Source organism: Gambusia affinis, linkage group LG22, assembly GCF_019740435.1.
Source record: "Gambusia affinis linkage group LG22, SWU_Gaff_1.0, whole genome shotgun sequence".
NCBI lineage: Eukaryota > Metazoa > Chordata > Actinopteri > Cyprinodontiformes > Poeciliidae > Gambusia > Gambusia affinis.
This window is the reverse complement of record NC_057889.1, coordinates 14,490,378-14,513,408: the sequence shown is the minus strand read 5'-3', so window position 1 is coordinate 14,513,408 and position 23,031 is coordinate 14,490,378. Positions and strand designations below refer to the sequence as shown.

Below are 23,031 nucleotides of genomic sequence, written 5' to 3'. Positions count from 1 at the left end.
TTTAATCATGAGAAATGCCAGGAGCACATGTCTTAACTTTTGGAGCGGGATGATTGTAATTTAGTGGCACGTTTCTATGAAAAATTAAAAATAAAGAAGACAAACAGTTCAACTCTGGTCAGCGTTCTGTCGGAACTCCAAGTTTGGGTAGGTGCTGGGAAACCATAATAATAGTTTGGTGTGATGTGCATTTAATTTTTTGTTTGAAATATCTGGATTAATTTGAGTCGATTGAAACCACAATATCAAGGTTCTCCGTTGCTGAATGTCGCTGCAAACATTACCAGAGAGTTGTCCACAACAGCTGCCGCCTGCCCACAGTATTTAGGAAAAGACTGTGATGGAGACGCTCACAACTGGGTTAGATCTGAACTGCACATTAATCCGTTAGAGTGAGACCTGCTGATAGTCCGTCCAGCAGATCCTGGGTCTTCCAGTGGGTCTCCCAGTCAAGGGATGTGCCTTGAACACCTTGCCAGGGAGGCATCCAGATCCCCGAGCCACCTCAACTGGCTCCTCTCGACATTGAGAAGCAGCAACTTTACCCTGAGTCCCTTCTGGAAGACCAAGCCTCTTGCCCCATCTCTAAAGGAGAGCCCAGACATCCTATTGATTTCCTGTTCCATTTTTCTCTCACATGACTTGGGGCCAAATCTCTTCCCCAAGACACTGGGGAAGAGTGTCTTCAAGTGAGTTCAAAACTCACTTTATCCTGAATTTTGAACTGCTCCAGTGAAAACTGTAGATCACTGTCCGATGAAGCCAACAGGCCCGTGTCATCTCCAGCGAACAGAGACACGATCTTGAAGCCACCAAAACAGATTCCTTCAACACCTAAGCTGTGCTTAGGAATTCTGTCCATAAAGGTTATGAACTTTATGGTGTCAAAGGGCAACTCTCACCAGACATGAGCTCAACTCACTGCTGGCAATGCGGACCAGGCTCTGATACCGGTCATACAACGAGTCAGTATTTTTTTAAAACTTTTTTTTACATTGCCCCAGCTTACTTTTTTTTCTATTCAGAACTGAGATGTGAAAACTTATCCGAAACTTTTTAATGTGACAAAAATGTAAAAACAGAAGAAATCTGCCATCCAGAAAGTACGTTTCCGGTGCACTGTGGATGTTTCAATGATGAGCTGCCACAGGTAGCAGCTCCGCACCTCCTCTTCCACCAAACCTGTCAAAAACACCCCAGCCCACACCACCACCCATCCCCTCTGTATCTGATTAATCCACTGTTTGGTTAAGTCCCCCACTCCCCTGCATCTCCCCTGGTGTTTTCCTCAGCCGAAGGTGGGCCAGCCTGATGCCGGGAGCCTACTGGGATTAATGCTGCAGACTGACACTAATCTCACTGTGGTTGAGGCTTTGGAGAGGCAGCACATACACCCACTTCACTCTCCCCACCGAAATGCTCTCGCATTTGTGGCACCAATCCGCTGGGCTTTCAGCACCCGGGGAGGGATTTGCATGGTAGATTTTCCTGCTCATTGCTCATCTCATGGGCGATTTGATTGGATTTTTTAACAGCTGATACGTGATTCCCTGGAAATCTAAATTTAGGATACTCTATATCCAAATAAACACCCGTGAAGCATATTTGTGTCTAAAATTAAACATTTAAATTGAGTAGCTACTCAATTTCGGGTTAGTAGTATTATTAGATTGTGTGTATCTTGCTTGACTTATTAATGAATGCTGTCTATGCTGAATTATATACACTGCTTTTATCAATTTGAGGAGCTTCAGCTGTCACTATATTTAGCCTATACAGCCTGTGTTTCCATGGCTACAACAGTTCAAGAGCGTGAAAGACACCAAACCTATAAAAGTCTATTTTCGTGAGATTATGTTGGCATGTGTCAGAAGAATATCCACCTGCACCCCAGCATAAATTTCCACCTTCAGTGCTACCTGCATCTTGTTGAAATAAGCTTTCCAAAACACTATTTTTTTTCTTGCAAATAAAAAAAAAAAACATGGATTTGTTGTTCATTTTGAGACTTTTTTTTTCCATGACAATGCTGGTTTTGCATCCCTAAATATTGAATATTTAACTGGAAGGAGCCAAAATTTAGGAAGTGACACTTCTGGCTTTCACTCAAAGTGAGTTTTATGAATTCCCATTGGTTTTTACATCATAAAGCTGATGATCCAACATAATGTCCGTTCCCTCATCGTATAAAACTGGAAAAGCTGACCCTGACTCCCCCCTCTTCCCTGACTCCCATTTTCTCAGATCCCGATGTTCTCAGAATAAAGCCGCACTGCAAGGATGAAGACGACACCCCCTCTCTCTGTGTAGTTTGCAACACAGCTGAGCAACCCAGTTGGTTCATGTTGCCACTGTACATCTTCAAAAGGCCAGGTCAGTGCTGGTACTGCGCTGTTTGGAGTAAACATGAAAAACAGAGAAAAGAAAAGAAAGTTCCAAAACACAAGATGAGGGAGAATATTGTTAAAGTGGACAGATTAACTCAAAGGTGCATCATCATTTCTTCATGCTGGTGTGAAGTCATGAAGTATATAGGAAAGTAATGAACTTGAGAAACTTTGCCAGGTCATTTGAATTGAATACTCTTTGTGGAATATTCCACATTAAGTAGCTCAACCTGTATTATTTATGATTTGTATAAACAAAAATGTTTTCACAGACTCAGCAAAAGCATATTCATTATAATCTTTCCATTGTGTTCTGGTTTGCATCTTATGATAGTCAAATGTATTTCCACACCCAAAAGTGATAGATATAGAAAAACACACAGACATGCTGAAAGAAAATAAGAAAAAAGTCTTTAGCATAAAGACGTAGCAAAGATTTCTTTGCCAATTTTGCCAGTTTAAAGGAGGATTGCTGAAAGAGCAGTAGCTCTTGGAAACAACACATTGCATTTTGACAGTCTCACATTAGAACATTTTTCTGTCCATGTTAAGAAGCAATAAGTTTTTCTCTAACCTCTTCTTAGTTCTAGAGTGTGTAATTAAACCTTTTGTGTGTGTTGCTGAAATGTTTGTTACCTTGTGGGTGTGTCTTTTGGAAGCCATCTTGGAACCCTGCCACCTCAAACCCAGCTCTGTGATGAGAGCTGGAGTCTGATTGGTTGAAGCTTAAAGTTGTTAAAAGAACATAACGGCTTCTAAATTGTGTTTACATTGTATCTGTGAAAGTTAACTTTGTTTCCTCTCCCCACCCCCAATGTGGAAGGCTGAGGTGATTGGCCGGTGTAAATTGAGAAGGCGGGGATTATCCAGTATTTATGTGGACTTCTGGATGTAGCATTAGGACCTGTGTGAGGGCTGCCATTTTTTTTTTAATTTACTGTCCTGCACCAGACTTACTAAACCAGCTTTGTTTGCTGTTCATCCACATTTGACTGACCTCCCTTTCCACACCACACCTCTCAGCATAACAGTTTATTTTTTGTGAAGATGATGATTGAGTTAGAGATTTCACTGAGTGGTTCCAGATGACACATCAATGTCCATATGTGATAGTGTCTCTCCCTTTTACAGAGGTGTGAGAATCTTTTTGTCAGGAAAGTGTGCTTAAAGTCGTTTGTCAGGTAAAAGGATGACAGAGAAAAAATAAGCATCTTTTTTAAGATTTCCGATTTTATGGCTATGAAAACATAACATTTTCCCTTCTGTTTTTTTTTTTTCATTATTATTATTTTAAATTTTCAAAATGAAATGAGTTTCTTGAAAGAATGCCATAAAATTGAACTGCCAGACCTCTAGGAGTCAATTTCTTAACCTGTAATGGGGCCAAATGAGAAACCCAGAAAAACTCCACTTTAATATCTGACTTTCTCTGCCTTGTCTTTTTATGCGGGTCACTGGCCACTTCTTTAAAGGAGCTCTTTCAGGTGCAGCCATAGGAGGGATTCTAGCTCGAACTGAACCGGTGGCCTTCGTAGAGCAGGTCGTAAATCTGTCTCCCTCCTCCGGTCTTACTGCCGACGTCATTGTCAATCTGGTACAACATATTGGCCTCCTTTTGCCTCAATCAAGATTTATAACACGTTTTACAATAAAGTCCAGCTGGACTTCAAACATAAGCGACACATTGAGGAGGGCAAATATGGCCTGGGCCTCCTGATCAATATAACAGCTGGCCCTCTGACAGCTTAACAGAATAGATAAAAATATACACATATGGCACATAGGACTAACTCGCTTTGCTGTCATATAACCTGAGTTGTTACCGGTTTTGTTGCTTCTCTCTAACATGCATAGAATCATGTGAAACTGTCAATGCCTTAAATAAATTAATGCGTTATCCTACACCGTTTGAGCCGACTCTGGCCAGGCCTCTTCTCCGCTGACCTCTCAAAAAAGGGAGCGGTGAACATTTTATGACTTCTTTTCATCAAAAAAAAATAACTATTGAATTTGTGTTGCAAATTTGACTTTGCATTACAAAATAGGGAGAAATGCTAAGAAAAACATGGCCCTAAGTAAACACAGAAATGTTTTTGACAGCTGCTGAATTTCAACCAGACAACCAGAGTCCTGACGGGTTGAACAAAAATGTTGAAAATAAATTATATTTAGAACTAAAATATTTCAATTTTTCTCCTCTTGTTGATTCTACACACCCTGCACTGTCAGGCATGTAATTTTTTTCCCCTCATCTTGTTCTTATTACCTTACATTTAGCAGCTGTAGCCCACATTAAACATCAACTACGCTCATGCTGGCCTCAAAGCTTACCACCTGGATTGTTAAAAAAAACTTCACCTGAACTGTTTTTCTTTCATCTTTGGTGGTTCCTGGTGAATAAATATATCCCTTCAGACTGGTTCCCACTATTTTTATGACTGTTCTGTTTGACCCCACCTGTCCTTGTCATAATCCAAGTTCTGGCGATTGAAAGGCAGGTCTGTTTCTGAGTTCCTTATGTGGTTAGCAAAGACCCAGAATATTAAAAATCGGACTTGTGTAAAGCTTTTAGAAAGCTTCACACTAATAAAAAATGCACTTTTTTTTATATCAGTGAGAAAGCATGAGGGTGACATCATAGGGGGAACATTGCTTAATTTTTATTACAACATTCCTTACATTCCTCTCTCAACAATAGATATTCTGAAGTCCGATTTCTGGCAGATCAGCCTGTTTATACTTCATTGTCAGATCTTGGTTTAGTCACAAGAATTAGCAAGAATGGTGAGAACAGGAACTGTGGCTTTCTCTACAGCGGCTACACTAATCCACAAACAACTGGAAAGGAATCTGAGTGGGAACAATCTGAAGCCTGCGGGTGAACCTGCGGGTCCTCTTGTTGAAAGACAAAGAGACCTATTGGGATGGTGACTGCACAAGCTCGACCGCGAAACCCAAATTCAAGCTTTTTAGTCTCAGAAGCACACGCAGACATTGACGTACGAGCATGAACTTACATTTTGCCGGTGAGGAGAATTACTGTGCTGCTGGAAAGCAAGAGACCTTTAACGCAACATCGTAATAAATGCAAGATCCGAGCTTGCCTTTAGGAAAATGAAATAGTTTCAGGGTGAGCAGCTGGTAGCAGCTGGTTTGCTGCAGGCTCAAGTTGCTGCCTTGCATTGCATTAGAGTGTAAGGACACAATGCTTTTCCAACAAGGCGTGTTATAAATAAAACCACAGAAAGCTTTTGTTGACAGCAGTTTAAGCACAACTATTGCAGATGTCTGTACATGTAGACATCAAACAGCATGTGCTTAAATATTTTAAATGGTGCTGCTTTCGCTCTTAACCACTTCACCCTGAAGCTTTGGTTTCCAAACTGTGGTACAAGTACGACTGGTGGTACTTTGGCATCCTTTAGTGCCAACTGCAGCTGGCTAGCTACAGTTAGTTAACTAATAGTGATGGATTTTTCTGAATCAAAACCCAACATGCTCACTAAAGAAGGAGTAACATCTCTGGGTTTGAATTGGTCAGAAAAATACCACATTCATTTTAGAACATTTTTCCACATTAAATTTATTTTCACTTTAAATTTAACAACCCTCCGAAACACTACTAACAATCCCTAGGCCATTTGTCGATACCTCCGTTTGTGAGATGTGTACCCAGAGCAAGCAATATAATAAAACAAAAGCCATCTGACGTAGGCAATACTGCAATAAAGGTCAGTTTTATGAAAAGAAAAGGCCATAACTACCCTCTCCTCTTTATTCAGAGTGTGGAAGGTTTTTTTTTTGTTATCACCTCTGCTCGCCTGTTAAATACATCAACTATGGTTGTCACACTTCTTTATTGCCATTTCATGTTACCTCGACTGAAACAGATGGCTATAAAACGAGATAAGCGAGGCAATATCCACGATTAAAACCCATCACTGGCACCAACTAAAGAGGACCAACCTGGAATAAAACGTCAAAACAAAAAAAAAAAGCACAATGCACAAAAGTTCAAAGTGTGCATGGCAGCAACAGATTCCTCCTTTTGGACAAAAAAAAAACAACAAAAAAAAACAATCAGAAAGAACCATCAAGCATCTTATGTCAACAAGTAGCAGAAGGAGAAGTAGGGCTACATAGATATTAGAATACAGACCGCCAAGCCAATGCTATTGTGTCTCTGTGGACTCGCTGCAGACAACAGGTGTGTCAATATGACATTCATTCAGTCAGTCCATCATGTCTGCCTCCAATGAACACTGAACAAATATAGATGATCTCCATTTTCACTCTCAGTTTTGCACAGTTTATCGGTGGAAAATGACAGATAACAAGCAAATATGCTGAAATCAAGTGGAGCTCAGAGAGAAAATTATAAGAGAGACTATCCAAGTCTTGCGTTATTTTTTTATTTTTTAAATACAGAACGGAATATCATCTAAAATATGACGGGGTAGGATGTAGGGTTTTTTTGGGGATTTATTCTCATTTGTAAGTTCAAACAATGCTGTTTCAACATTGGCAACCATAAGCGTTTTTTATGACTATGTAAGGCTGACTACTTCTTATCACAGAAAAACAGAAGAATTGTTAATTAATTATTATTATTATTTATTATTCCATAAGTCTCATAGACTTAAAATGCACTCTGTTGATGCTTTAATATGAATACAATTTAAAATACTTTATTATTATTATTATTATTATTATTATTATTATTATTATTATTATTATTATTATTATTATTATTATTATTATTATTACTAACTACTCCTAAAAGTTGTTTGTTGTTTTTTTTCCAAAAAGTTAGTGAAGTAAATGTAACTGAGTAAATATGCATTAGCGTAACTTTTGAATTTTGGTTTCTCTGCTCCTTGTACATATGATGCGCTTGGACTCTTACCACCCACCAGATGGTACAAAAGAGAGAAATAGGCGATCGGATAACAAATACTTTAAATCGAAGTATAAAGACCAAGTAATGTGCCGTTGGAATGCTGAGAGAAAACGGAGAGAAAAAAACAAAAAACATTTGTATTTTAGAGAAATATAACAATCTTTTTGCGCTCGCATTTTCCGTAAAGCTTTTAAGCTTAGATTAGAACTAGACGTATCTCTTCTTTTGATAAAGTGGTTTATTCATCTCAATCCTGAGATCCTGGAGCTTGAAATAGTATGATTCTCCTAAAGGCCACAAGTAAGAGAACGAGAGAGAGAGAGAGAGAGAGAGACAGAGAGAGAGAGAGAGAGAAGAGGGGTAGAAAGAAAGGGAGGGACGGAGAGAGGGAGAGTGCTGATTTGCATACAGCTGAATAGTCCCGTCCCGCACAGAACACCCGCATGAGGGCGAGAGAGAGACACGCGCGACAACAATAGGAGGCACGCTGCTATTAACCGTAAAATGTATGGGTGGGCACGAAAGGACACACGCCAGGTACAAGATGAAACACGCCCACAGTAGCAGTAAAAAGCAGTGATTTAACGTAAGCGCCAACAATCGTGCGTAAAATCAAAGGATTGCCCATGTTTTCTTGAGCGCATTGATCACATTCTAAATCCAAACACACATTTCAGATCGCATCGGTTTGGCGTCTAAAAGCACATACAACTAACCAACTATACCACTGCAATTCAGTTGGTTTAACTTTGAAGTTAACTATTGGTTTACCGTTTAATCTTATTTCTGTTGCCATTGTCTGTGATCCATCCCCAGGGAGACTCCCATGTGCGCCCTGTCAGAGTGCTGTCTCCGGACGGACGCATGGTCCCCAAACCTGTAGTGAGGGGCTGATTAGGCGTGCAATTGAGTGGAACCAACTGCGAAAACAGTACACGAAGAAATACCCTAATTGAATTGATCCCTTCTACACTCAAAGTTTTGTCTCCTCTTAGATTGTCCCCTTGCGTAAAGCCTTGCAGTGCGCGCACTCGGTTGTAAAAAATCATTACCAAATGTTCCGGGTTCGTTAATAGTGGTGGGGCATCTCATTGCTATTGAGAATTAAATCTGGATAATTGTTGTTAGGGTGGAAAGGAAGGGGGTTGAATATGTGAACGGGGGCGGTGCCATGATGGGTGAGTGACAGTTTATGTAATGAGCCGCGCAGTGTACATCTATATATCCAGGAGGAGACGCTCTACGGTTCATTCACTACTAATAAGGCTGATGAACGTCCGTGGCGCACTGACGCACCGAGTTCAGCACCAAAACAAGCTTTGAGCCTTTACACGCACTCAGCGGAGGAACACACTGTGGAGTATACACAAGGAGAGGACGCCTGCTGACCGAAAAAGACGCGCGGCTGTGGATATTCTGGTCTTCCCTCGGCTTCTGGATAACTTTGAGATTTGGGAACCGTTCCTCTGGACCCTTTTGAAGCACGGCAACAAGGAGCTTTCGGAGGATTTATGTGTGTTTTTTAGATTGTTGCTTTTGCCAAAAACAACTAATTTTCTTGGGCTTAAATACTTGGGAGTAAGGAGGCTTTGCTGTTTCTGGCGGCTGGTGACACGGCTGCCCTGGAGAAACGAGAAGGATGGCAGCCTGGTTCACCTTTACCATCGCGTTCAGCACCACGTTAATATTACAGGTATGAAGGAGGATGAAGAATGAGGATCGAAAACAAGCGATGAGACGGTTGTTGTCGTTTTGTTTTCACGCTTTCTCAAATAACGTCTCACTTTCCCTCCCCTTATTTATTTATTTATTTTTTTTTTTTTACATTATTTTAGGTATTTGGCTCGGGAGTTTTTGAGGTAGATCTCCATGAATTTAAAAACCACAAAGGCTTGCTGGCGAACGGGAACGCGTGCATGCCCAGCTGCAGGACTTATTTCAAAATTTGCCTGAAGAACTACCAGGCTGTGGTGTCGCCAGGTGACTGCATCTTTGGGAGTAGGGAGACACCGGTGCTGGGGACGAACTCTTTCAGCGCCAAGGACAGCGGCACTTTACCCAGACCCATTCAAATCCCCTTCAAGTTCGGATGGCCGGTAAGGGCGTGGAAGGCGCGCAGCATAAATGCATCCACGTTATTTTGTGTCATAGCAGCGGCCCCTATTGTGCTGTTTTGTTGTTGTTGTTGTTGTTGTTGTTGTTGTTGTTGTTGTTGTTGTTGTTGTTGTTGTTGTTGTTGTTGTTGTTGTTGTTGTTGTTGTTGTTGTTGTTAACGGGGGGAGCAGCTGTGTGTTTTGGGAGCGCACCGGTTATTGGTCCGCTCGTCTAATCCATGTCATTAGGTAATGCTCTGGCGACGACCAGATTGCGCCGCTACGACGTCGCTCACTTTAAAATCTACAGGGGCCATACACCGTGCTGTATATGGTTCACTGTAACTCATAAATGTCTGCATACATCCCAGCTGTAATACATTTGAACGACGACACAGATTTCCCCCCCTGCACCCCCCCCCCCCCCCCTAAAAAAAAACAAAAAAATATTTGAATTGAAAGTTGTGAAATTATAAACTAAACAGTTTCACCGACTGTATGTGTTTTTCTCCTCAGGGGTCCTTTTCATTAATTATTGAGGCCTGGCATTCACCTTACGGAAATCTACCTGTAGGTGAGTGCAACATTTACTACCACAGGAGGGAGCTCTCCTTATAGCTTTTTTTTTCCTGTTTCCTATTCACAGATACAAATTAAAACATGGCTTTATTTGATTCCAAAGGGCTGATTAAACATTTACTTCTTAATCGTAATGTTAAATGTAAGTACTTTGAGACATTTTTCACGCCTCTGCGTCCCTTTATTATGAACTTCAGAGCACCTTTTTCATTCTTATACCCAATACAATTGAACTTCCTCTAGTTTTATTTTTGGCGTGGGAAAGAGCTGTGGGCTCTTGGTGAGAATACACAGCGCCTGCCAAAAGCCCCTGACTACATCTTCCTGTATTTTACACCTTACTCTGTTCTGCCCTTTGGAAGAGGGGACTGGGCCTGGGAATGTTTTTTTTTTCTGCTGACAGGAAAAAAAGAGGAAATTTTGACCTGAGTTTATCTTTCATCTCAGCTATATGGGATTTGATAAGGGATGCATTTCGGGTGCTTGGCAAGTTATTAAGACGAAACTGGATTACTCTTTGACCTAATCATCACAAGACAGCAGCACATTTAAAAAAAAAAATAAACATTTAACTGGTTTAATTTCTTTCTCTCTTTCTAATTGATCTTTCATCTTTTACAGATACCAACAATCCAGACTTTATGATTAGCTTTTTTGCCATCCAAAGACAGTTGGGCGTAGGAACCGACTGGTCCCAGGATACACAAACCGAGAAACAGACGGAGATTAGATATTCATATCGGTTCATCTGCAACGAGAGCTACTATGGGGAAAGTTGTTCCAAAAAGTGCACGCCCAGAGACGACCGGTTCGGTCATTACACCTGCGCCAGGGATGGTCAGCTGTCCTGTCTTCCCGGCTGGAAAGGGAAATACTGTGAAGAACGTAAGCCGAATCTTTTGGTTTCTCACCTGGCTGGCTTTCTTCTGGTTGCGATATAAACTGAAAGTCTTGGTCTGAACTTGACCGCTGGTATTTATTTAGCAATCTAAGATTATGAGCCACTAAACGCTCCCTGTGCAACCACAAGTAAGGAGCTTGACTTTCTTATTGAATTTATGCCAAGAAAAGAAGTCACAGATAAAGATGTCATCCCGACTGAGGTCCAAGGAGATCCTCAGCCAGAGATGTCCTAATAATACCTTTCTCTGTCAGGCGGTTTTGTTGTGTAATGCTCCTTGATGACCCATTTCTATCACATAATTCAGAAATGTAACTGGTTGTGGGATTGTAAACACAACAATGAGCTGGTTGGAACCTACTTGACCACATTGCAGACCCACACTCTGAAACGCTGTAAATGAGCCCACAGGAGAGCCCCTGATGTCATTTTAGTCCCAATATACCAAAGCACCCTTCCCCTGCCCCCTTTCACCAAAAACAAATTAATCAAAGAGTAGATTGGAAGGAGGCACCGTGAGAGTAATAGTTACCATGTGCTGGATATGTGACCACACGGGTGACAGCGGATCTGTCATCCATGTCACACTGGTGGTGAAAGAGAAACTGGCATGCGCTATTTTGACTGTGGCGCCAAATTCTAACCAGATGGGCTCACGTGTTGCAATTACGCACACACATCAATCGTGCGTGACTACAGAAAATATACATGGGAAAAGACAGATTGAGCATCTTTCAGACACCATAATTTCCCCTCCGCTCCCACACTCCCATGCATGGATGTGAGCAAGACTGTTCATTTGGGGTTAGTGTAACTTACACTTAGAGACTGCTGAGCCGGCACGATGCAAAAGCAAACTAAGCAGCTGTTTAGAGGACCCAAACCAACAGGGGGCACCAAAGAGAACTAGAATTGTCACATGTTTTACAATGTACTTTTTCTCTAAGTAGATTAGAAAATTGTTGTTGAACAGGTGAACATTTTGGAAGTAGGCCACATAAACTAGCCTAATTAAGGACAAACTACCTAATGGAGTGTCAATATTTTGACACAAAAGTATATTAATTATTTCTTTAAAAGTCCAAATGAAAATAAAGGCAGTCTGTTAGATAGCTACCATTTTCTACCACCACAGCAACTAAGGCACGATTAAAACTACATTTGTATTGAAATTTAAGTGCCATCAATCCATAAATCACATAAAGCAACACACATTTGATTACTGTGTGGCAGACAGTATTTTTTTTAGTTGTAAGCCATAATAATGCTTATGCAAGATGTGTAATGTATAAACATTCTAACATTGATGATAAAAACAGAGTCAGCCCAAGGCACAAGGGTGCTAAGGACCCTAAACCTAAATGTAGGGTCCTCTGGTCTGCAGGTGCCTCCTATGAGTGCCGGATTTGTAACATTAAGATAGAAATGTCAAAACTTAGAAATGAAGTTGCATTTAAAAGTAATGGACCTACTTTTAATGAGAGGTTAATGAATAGCAATTTTAAGTCATAAAAAAAAGTATAGAATTTGTAATTACTTTGGATTTAAAATACCTTAGAAATCACTAGTTGTAGCATTACAAAGAAATATTTGTGGTTGTAAGTAATTTTTAGTTTATCATTCAATAATTTTTACTCTATGCAACAAAGTTTGTTGTGAAACATAATGTTATGAAAATGAGCTTCCAAAGCAACTGAGTATATTTGAAAATAAGTAAATAACATTTACTACTAACTATGCATTTATTTAAAGAATATGAGTTTAAAAAGAAAAAAGAAACTGTTGATGTAAAATGTATTTTTTTAAATGCACAATACCCAAACAATCAAGCTTGAAAAGTGTAAAAGAAGTATTAGTGGTACTGTAAGAGCTTGTGGGTGTTAAAAAAGGTTTTCCGAAATAAAACATACAACATTGAGTGGCATCAGTGTACAACTATTAATTGAGCAGCGGTACTTGATAGCAATTGGTTCTGGGAGAGTTTTTAATACAAATTGAAACAGAAGCTAAACTTTTAATTTTTCTTACCTACCCTCAATACCCGTCTTATAATGCGATTAAAGAAATCATTCGCGAATTTGCTATTCGTGTAAAAGAAACTTTGAAGTGAACCCTCCATCAGTGAGCACACAATTTCCCCCTTCAGGGAACACTGTATTCGCGCGTGCCCGGTAACATAATCCGCAGGCGGGAAAGAAGGAGGAGGGGGCGCGCGAGCATCGATAGGAGGAGTCCGGGCGACAGCACGCGCCAAGGTTAATCGCGGCATTATTATCCGCCACGCGCCACCGATGTTTAGCCCCTTCCATTGTTGGGCGCGCGGCAGTAGCAGCTGCAAATATGGCTGCGGCGGACCACAAACAACAATAGTGACAGCTGTCTGCTATTGAGAGCAAGCATCTGTTCCGGACTTAAAGCGGGCCGCTTTACTGTCAGCCGCCTGATATGTTGTCCTGCGAATCAGTGTCATGCAAGACCGGTGCACTTAAAACAGGACAAACAAACTATCTGCCCAGCCCACCCGCCACAGACCCCCACACCATCCCATCTCTCTCTTTAAGGGGCAGCTGCAACTAGGGTGTGTCGGACAGGTTTAGATTAATGACCAAAGTTAAAACAGACTAAAGCCTCACGCACTTCAACATGGACACTCGGAGTGTGCTATTTCGAGAAATTGCCATCTCTTTAGCCTTCATGGTTGTTATTGTGAAGTATTAAAGGATTGCCTGACATCTTTTCAACCCAGCCCAGCAGTTATTTTTAAACAAGTGTATTTTTCTACAAAGTCAGTGCCTTAGCACTTATTTTTAAAAAGTGACTTATCTGTGTTTATTTTCTTTATACTGTAGCTATCTGTCTTGAGGGGTGCAGCGAGAGGAACGGGAACTGCTCCAAACCTGGGGAGTGTGTGTAAGTATCAAATATTATGAAGTGTTGAAATATGTGTTGGGACACAGGCTATGAGAACAGTGTTTGTTGCTTTCACATTTGCTTGTGCTTCTCGTCAAGCATCATAGCTTATTAATAAGAGAAACTGCACAGTACTCATCAGTATATTAATAATATCTTTACCAATATACTCATCAATGTCCTTAAAAAAACAAGATCTGAACTAAAGTAATGAAACAAAGATTGGAAAAGAGACCAGAGGATGAAAGGTACTAAAGCAAAAAATACAAAATCTAGAAGAATCTAAAACCAGTAAAAATATGTTGAGTAGAGCATAAAATAAAAATTTAGTCGCAGTCAGCATCATACTAGTTAGAAAGCCAAAGAAACTAAAAGTGTAGTTAACAGAAATTTCAGCAAAACAACCATAACTTCCAAATTTGCAATTTATCTTTAAAACCCTTAAAAGAAGAGTAGTAGAGAAGCTCTTGTAGTGTAATCCAATAAAAGAGGTTCAGATCTACCAAATTGTGTAAATGACACACTCCTCTCAGTAACTTCTCCTCTTCTCACATTCCCTTCCTGTCACTGCCCCATCCCATTCACTTGCTCAGCAGCAAGAATAATTTGCACACTCAACCCCATCCCTGGGAGAAATTCCTCCTCAAGTTTCTGCTGCTCTAGTTTTAGACATAAATTCATCATTTGCTGTGCAAAAACTGTCCCTAGCTGGGAATGAACACTTGAGATATAAAACAATATCTGGTTTGACAGAAGTTGCAGCACAACATACAAAAAAATAATATTGACTATGCATAACAATTGATCTAAAATTACAAGTTGCTTATTCATGATTTTACATCACTTCAGCAAAAGCCTACTGTGTAATTTGTCATTTTGCTGCAGTGAATTCAATCATCATGCAATATTAATGGGATTTAACTGTGATGGAACATCTGCTAATGTTGCAGAACTGCTCTCTGATTTCTTTAGGTTCTTGCCAGTAAATTCCTCACTAAACTACAACACATGGTTGTTTGCTCTTAATCAATCAAAGTCAATAGCTTGCGCGTTTAAAACAGTTGATGTTTTGTAGTTTTGTGTACAAAGAAACTCTGAAGTTACTCAGAAGAGAGTAATCCGGAAACATCTGTTGTCATTTCTTCAGATGCAGAGAAGGCTGGCAGGGCACGTTCTGCGATGAGTGCAGGAAGTACCCGGCCTGTAAGCATGGTACCTGCCAGCTGCCGTGGCAGTGCAACTGCCAGGAGGGCTGGGGAGGCCTATTATGTGACCAAGGTACGTACACACAACTTTTACCACTTGTTTCTTTTGAGAATAGATGCTCTCATATTGCTAACTTGAAAGCATTAGTAAATTAGGTTTCCCCTAAAGCGTATTCAGAGCTTTCCACACACACATCAAGAGTAGGTAGCTCTTTTCCCTCCCTTTGCCTCTCTGTAAACAAAACCTCTTCTCTGCCCTCCCCTCTTCAGATCTGAACTTCTGCACTCATCACCATCCCTGTTTGAACGGTGCCACCTGCATGAACACAGGCCAAGGGAGTTACACGTGCACTTGCTTGCCAGGATTCACAGGGGTTAACTGTGAGCTGGAGATGCAGGAATGCGACAGCAACCCCTGCAGGAATGGAGGCATATGCACCGTAAGTTGCTTGAATAAGGGATCATAATTGTCGATTGTTGCTTTTGTTATTTGAGGCCTACATTTTTTTTTCTTGTTGCATTTCTTAAGAATTTGGAGACCGGCTACAGGTGCACATGTCTCCAAGGTTTTGAGGGTTCCCACTGCGAGCACAACCTGCTGACATGTGCTGACTCCCCGTGCTTCCATGGCGGCAAATGCTGGGAGAAAGACAATGGCCGCAGCTACATGTGCGAGTGTCCTTCCAGCTACACCGGACTCAACTGTGAGAAGAGAGTGGACAAATGCACGTCGCTTCCCTGTGCTAATGGTATGGTCTTCCTCTGCTCTTTGGCCTCCCATACCCCCCTTTTCTGAACTTCCCCTCTCTACCCCTCTGTCTCCCCACCACCAAGCTTTAAAATTCCTGCTGGTGGAAGCAGTGTGGAACAACAGGAATTGTTGGGAACTTGGTGTCTATTGTCTTCCACATAAACATTCGGCAGCTCAGAGCAGCAGCTTGTAAATGTCACCACAGCTTGCTGCGGTTGTTGGTGGAAGGCAATAAATATCCAAACGCAGTTCAGTTTTGTGTCTTCTTGTAAACATGCAGCCCTCTAAGATATTGTTCTCTGTCGAGGACAACAATACACAGTATGGTGGTCACAATGGATTTGACAAAAATGTGTGAACCCAAGAGGGATTAAGTTCTTTGTGATTTTGAAATGCTTGCCACTGAAGTGTTTCTCACTATGAAATGTATGTACTTAGTCATCGTTGTCCATTTCATCCTTTTTAGGTGGTCTGTGTCTGCTCCAAGGTGGCATGCGCATGTGTAGCTGCCGCGCAGGGTTCACTGGACAGCGCTGCGAGATCAACATCAACGAATGTGCTGGAAACCCATGCCTTAATGGAGGAACCTGCCAAGACCGAATAAATGACTACGCCTGCATTTGCCCCGCGGGCTATGGTGGACGAAACTGTGACAGAATCCTGGACGAGTGTTTCGTACGGCCATGTCTCAACGGAGGCATTTGCACCACAGGCATTGGCCCAGGGAAGACTCCGGCAGCCTGCACCTGTCCTCCAGGCTACACCGGGCCTCGGTGTGAATCCTTCGCCACCTTCACCTCTCCAGTGACGGGCGACGATGGCTTCCAGTGGGTGGCAGTCTCTCTGGCAGTGGGTCTGGTTGCGCTGCTGGTTCTACTGTGCATGGTGGGATTTGCTTTGAGGCACATCCACAGGCAAGCGCAAGGTCAAGGAGCAGAAACGGAGACAATGAACAACCTTTCAAAGGTGCAAAGTGATAACTTGATTCCAGCATCGCAGCTGAAAAACACCAACCAAAAACTCAGACTGGAGGTGGACTGTGACTCAGAAAAATCAAACTTTATCCACAAAAACTATCATTTGGACTCTTACAACTCAAAAACAAAGGATTTTAAGGACGAAAAGTCACAAGAAGATAAAAGTCTTATTTATGACAAGAGTTTAGAAGATAAAATGCCTTTGAGCAGAATGTACAGGTAAGGGGAAACACTCTTTCAAAATAACACTTTTGGGATTTTTTAAGGGATGTTCTGTTAAAAGGTTCTAAGCATTTAACACTTTCAGTAGATAAATCTTGTGGCGTCCAGGAAGATAAAGCTAACGGCTAGTCCAGGATGGTCCAACACCAAAGCATGCTTATGTAACTCAAATAAGAAAAACATCTTAGCAATTTATGTAAATACTATTTTATGAATCTTTTAACTGTAAAAGTTCACTGCATTATCTTTTTTTCTTTTATATTACTCAGTTAATGTAAGTGAAAGCAACATATTGGACATTGGATTTGTTTCAATGCGTAGAAGTCTCCTTCAGTCTTGACCTTCTCTGACTAGCCATTAGCTTTAACCTCAGATTTAAAAAAAAAATAGCCAAGAAACACCTACATAGTTATCTACTGCAGAGAATAAACTTACTGTTTATAACCTTTTAATACAACCTCCCTTCAAAAAATCTGAAGAATACATATAAATCACACAAACTGCATCAATGATGTCCTGCTATGGTAGAAATGCTAAGAAGATTTCCCTCTTACTTAAGGCCTGGATTTTGTTTGTGTGAACACATCAGCTTGTTTTTTTTACTAGCTGGGAAGGAAAACTTTGCATTGTTCCGCACCTGCAGTTGCTAACACACAATTGTCCCTTGTGAGTATTTTTACGTTAATACAACTTTCGCTTTGTGTTTGAAGTGAAAAGCCAGAGTGTAGGATATCTACAATATGTTCCTCAAGAGACTCCATGTACCAGTCGGTATTTGTTATAGCGGAGGAGCGGAGGGAGTGCGTCATAGCAACTGAGGTAAGCATTTTCTTGGATTTTAAACGCATTACTTTGTCCTAAGTGCACTATCCCTCAATAATGATCAGGCTATTTATGGAAGAACTGTAGATTTTTGGAGTTAAGATTGGGAAACCCCATGTATATGCATTATTGGTTTCTGTAAATTAGACTGAATGTTCTTTATCTTGGCCACATGATTACCTAAAATCCTTCGCATAATGTTTTCTCACACATGTTTGGCTCTGCTTGGTCTCAAAGGTACTAAATTTTATTTTTGTGGCATTTGGTGAAATTCTTTTTATCTTTCCAAGTTAAATATAAAAGAGAATAACTTATGAACTATTACGACGCTTGGAAAATCTTTTGTTTTAATTGATTCATACAGTTCAGAACAACCAAATAGACATGGTTTTTACTCTAATTTCTTTTCGCCTCTTTGTTTCTCCCACAGGTATAAACTGCGAGGGGTCAGAGAAGTTTTGGACGCATAACTGAGACACAATCGAGACAGAATGTAATGTTCTGGATTGTTTACAAAATGCTGAGTGGAGTCCGGGGATTGTTTTAGATGCTCATTGCTGCTCTGAAACACTGAAGAACTGTTGAGGGCCGAGACGTTAGCCCTGTAAAGAAATCGAAACCCGGCAGAAGGAGGACAGGGCTGACCGACCTAATGTTGACCAAGTGTTTGTATGCAGAGCGTGTACAATGATGGACCTTCCCCAGTGGACGGAGGGCAAATAAGACTGACCAGATGTGGTTTGAAGATGGACAAAGCATCTGGGAAATGCTCGTTTAGAATCTCAGCCAAGGAAGAAAGAAAGGTGGATATTTGCCCCTCGTACATGACCTGGCCTTGTTTGATAATCATGATGACTTTGAAAGCCAACCAATCAGAAATAAAAGGTGCCTAAGATCTGACCCTCCAAATCACCCCAGCCCCTCATCCCCCATTGTTCTCTCCTCAATAATCACTCCTGGCAGCTTTGCCTGCTATGCAAGACTCTGGGTCGAAAGGAGTGAATTCACCCCCTGTCCAGGTCCAACGTCGGCAACGAGAGCTACGATTATGCGAAAATATCCCTCAGCTGTTCATCACGTCGAAAAAGAAAGGACTAGTTGGACTTGATCAGAGCAAGGGTGGAGATTGTATGCAGCCCTAATTCACTACAGAAGCCTTAAAAAGAGGGGGTTTCAATGCTAAATTTGTGCCCTTGTCTGTTCTTTGTTCATTTGCACTACCATAAAAAACCTAGAGTGGAAAACAAGAGAACACTTTTTAATCAACAGGGATTTCACGAGAAAAACCACAGGAGCCCAACAGTCAGCGCAGTGCCAGCAAAATCCCAGAGAAAGTGTGCATAGGAATGTATTTCTTATGCAGGCTAACTGAAAAGACAAAAATAACTGAGTCAAAAGGAGAAGCAAAAGACTGTCACACCACTGCCTGCCTATAATAAATTTCAAAAAAGTAGAAAAACCAATAATGTAATTTTTTAAAATGATTATTTTCAGAGTTTAATTTAAATATGACACTGATCTTTATATGTTTTATAATATTATTTTGTATATAATGCATATTTATAAGGACCAAACTTCTGAAGAATAAAACTGTTTGTCACTAAATGGAAAAAAAGAAAGTTATTTTTTGAGGTGCTTTCTAAATAATGACGTTGACAAGAAACGATGCCATGTGTTGTGTGCTTATTTATATCTGGTTTTAAAGATTTCGAGTTCCCTGCACTCGCATATTTTATAGCACCTTTTAAAGAAGTGAAACTCGGGGCCAAAATTAAAATGAGAGTCGAGATTAAAGGGTTTGTATACGATAAGAACGACATGCAAAAATAATTTAAATAGAGGAACCTACACGTTAAGCTGAAGAGTGTATTTACATTGACACCAAGGTTCCCAAAAGTTGCATCTGGCGCTTTATTTCCCCAGGACATGCTAACATTCAAAACTGATACATGTCACTATATGAGAAACCATGTATATAATAGTTTTTATTGAACAACAGACTCCAGCGACAACTAGACTATGGCGGACATGTTGATGTTGCAGCACCCAACGATTCTTTTAGAGTCAGTTCTCTTCAGAAGTGATGTTTCTGAAAAAACTATCCTTAACTGAAGTCCAGTTATCATATTTGTCTCGGCAGACATTACCAAGACATACTGTATCAAGTGTATTTTGGCTTCATAAATGCTGTTTTTTTTTGTGGTTTTTTAGATATCCTACTGTCTATAAGAAGAGGCTGGAATCAGTGGTGTCAGATGCAGCACTGAGGTCCAGCCCTAAAACAACGACTAGGTCACATAGAGACAAAAAGCTCCCTTGCTTGTAGCATCACCACCTCGAGTAATTCCTGGAAACACTTTTGGCTCCTACTCCACTCACCCACCCTTTCTCTCTCTGTATCTCTCTCTCTCTCTCTCTCTGGCCCCTAAATTGGCTTGAAATTCAAATCCGTTTCCAGGGAAACCACCCCCTCGAGCTGGAAATGGTGAAACAAAGCCAAGGCGTGGGGCAAAGGGGAACCTCAAGCCCCTCACCCCTCTCGTAATGCTCGTATAGCCAGCCAAACAGATGCCGTGTGGGGGGAGCTCGCAGAGTGAGTCTGCGGTGCCATAAAAACAGCAGCATATGCCATGCCTCTCACCTCGTGTGCATGACCCACACTGCGCACATACCTCCTCCCATAAAAAAATAAAATAATAATACTGAGGCTTTTGCAGGCTCCCCAACTGCCTGCTTCCCCCTCAGGGTTAGGAGCAATATTTCAATGCCCGGTACTATACCACCCACTCCAGTAAACAAAGCTGGGGGAGAGGCCCTGGCACGGGTCCCCCACGTCATCAGAGGGGAGGGCCAAACCAGATGGGAGCCAGTGAATCTGGGAGGAATCCACAATAAATAAAAAGGTATCTGCTTTAGAAAAGTTGTCAGAACAAACTCGTTAATCTAGACAGCTCCAACAGATTGTTGCTCAAAATGACCCCGTCTTGTCTTATTCTTCATCGCTCGTCCGGATTTTGAAAATGCCTTCTGCCTCCAATTAACAGAGATCCTTGTAAGAGTCAACACCCACTAATCAAGAGCAATCAACACTCAGCATAGAATTTGTTTTTGTGTTGTTTTTTTGCCCGCCTCGCACGCATCCTGTCAACACTTTGACCTGGGCATCCTCATCTCCCAGATTACAAAATTATGGCAAAAAAATAAAAGAAATAGAAAAAAAAAAGAAAGAAAAGTTTGGAAAAGGGAAATTCCTGCTCCGCTCAGGAAAAATATAGATGCCATCGCAATGATTAATGATCCAGTTAAAGCACCTCATACTTTGGTCTGCTACCTGACCCAACCTGATAGCTCTCAAGAGTTTCTTCCCATGGTCACCATCCTCACACCAATCAGCAGACGCACACACCCCCTGGTTTGCACTTGCTAGGGCTCTGCTCTTTGGCCTCTGGCTGTCCATAACACAGGCCGGCATTTTCATTGTGTTATAATCACAGCATCCTGTTTGTGACCCAGTGACATCAGTTCCTGTTTCCTCCTTGATTAAAAAATGCAGAACATGCCGGCGAGGGCCAGCGGTTTTTCTCACGCATCGCTCCCTTCGTTCTGCTCTGGATCACACAGATGACTCAAAGTCTCAGGAAGCAACCTGAAAATAATACAAAGACTTGCAAGCAAACACCCCCAACCAGTGTTTTTTTTAACACTGAGGAAATTAGTAATTTTTTCAGTCATTGCCACAGGACCTTTTCCCATTTCGAATGCAGTCGAGGAATCTGGAAGTTCCTCTGTGCTCCTTGCTTTGGTTTTCCTTTTCTTTAAAGAACTGTTGCTTCCACGCAGGAGCTACAGTTGCTTGTCACCATCTTTCAATGTCTATTTTAGCATTTGTAGTTCTTTAATATTTTAGAAATTCAATAGGGCAACATAATATATTTATTTGTTTTTCGGCAGCTTTGTGATGGTTACAGCTGCACATTCCAAATTAAGTTGTTTTTTTAAGTGGTTTTATTATTTTGTTTTGTTGTCTCTGATTGGTTTAACTTAAAATTGTGCTTTACTCATTTGCTTTTGCTGTTTTGTTTGCAACTGACTAGCGTTCACTCCTCTCCTCAGCTGCAGTTATCTCTTTAATTAACACTAGGTGTCAGTAAGAACCCCATGCGCAGGAAGGAAGTAGTCAGCAGAAGACCAAAACAAACTCCAACCCCTCTCACGCTCTGTCTATTCAAACAGCATTCCCCATTAAAAATCATTTCAATTACAAGAAAAGAGGCCTTTCTGTATAAGTCAGATAAACCCTGGAGAAGATCTGTTTTTGAAACCAGACATTTGCTTCCCTGTATATAAACACTCATCATTTTCCCCCTTCTGGAACCAAATCAGTCATTTTATTTAATTAAGACGACTATAATTACTTTTGTTAGCTAAATGTCAGAATAATCACCAAAAGGCTATTTAAAATTTGGCTTCAAATTAAGAAGTTTACATTTTACTGGGTGATTTGAAAATAATAGAATAAAAATAAAAACAGCCTTTATTGACCTACAGAGGAGAAATTCAGATGTGGATTTCCTTCCACAAGCTTATCAAATTAACTTGCTAGAATTTTGGCCCATCCTTCCTGGTTGTTACTCAGACAAGTTTGTAGACTGCTTTGCTCTCACATCATTTTAGCTCTGCGCGGAAATTATAATGGACGAAGCATCAGATCCCTCCAAAATAAAATCTTTTTTGTCCTTAACTGCTGTTGATGCCTCCACTGTGCTTTACAGGTGAAATGGTGTTTTCAGACTTGCAACTTTATCCGTTTTTGTCCCTCAAAATACAAAGGTGGACATTTCTGTCCAAACACTGTGATTTATCATACTTTGATATATTACATATACATACAGTAAAGTTCTATTTTTATTTAACGTTGGGTAGTTGAAAAAGGTTACGTGTCTTTTATCCAGTGGAGGTAAATACCTGGTTTGAGCTGCGTCTATCGATCAGTCTGTTTTGTTGATGTCACCCTGCGAGTGAAATTTTGTTTTTGTTCAGATATGACTGACCTGTCCTTGACCGATAAAGAGGTGTAAACAGCAAACTAAAAAAACACCAACTTTCCACAAAGCAGGAGCACTTCCTGGCTCTTTACGCAGCCCATTGCCCTTTCTTACAAGCCAATCTATTTGCCGATTGGCGCTTGTGAATATTTCACAGAGAAAACACCACCACTGTGGTGTCAGTGAAGTCACCTGCGCTGAGATATGGTGCACACGGAGATGAAAGAGCAAGGTGTGAG

The 23,031-nt window shown here is 40.9% G+C and overlaps 1 protein-coding gene across 2 annotated transcripts; it reads left to right on the top strand.

The window, feature by feature from the left end:
• Positions 1-8,496: 8,496 nt before the first annotated feature.
• Positions 8,497-19,413, top strand: dll4 (delta-like 4 (Drosophila)). 2 transcript variants are annotated; one of them, XM_044105877.1, is made up of 11 exons: positions 8,497-8,980; positions 9,123-9,383; positions 9,897-9,954; positions 10,581-10,844; positions 13,710-13,770; positions 14,918-15,048; positions 15,246-15,415; positions 15,505-15,724; positions 16,193-16,922; positions 17,636-17,744; positions 18,178-19,413. In XM_044105877.1, the coding sequence occupies exons 1-11, from the start codon at positions 8,927-8,929 to the stop codon at positions 18,181-18,183; spliced, it is 2,064 nt and encodes a 687-aa protein (XP_043961812.1). In that variant the 5' UTR covers positions 8,497-8,926; the 3' UTR covers positions 18,184-19,413. The 2 variants fall into 2 exon arrangements, with proteins under 2 accessions (XP_043961812.1, XP_043961813.1); XM_044105878.1 differs by having other exon boundaries at positions 8,498-9,027.
• Positions 19,414-23,031: the final 3,618 nt, after the last annotated feature.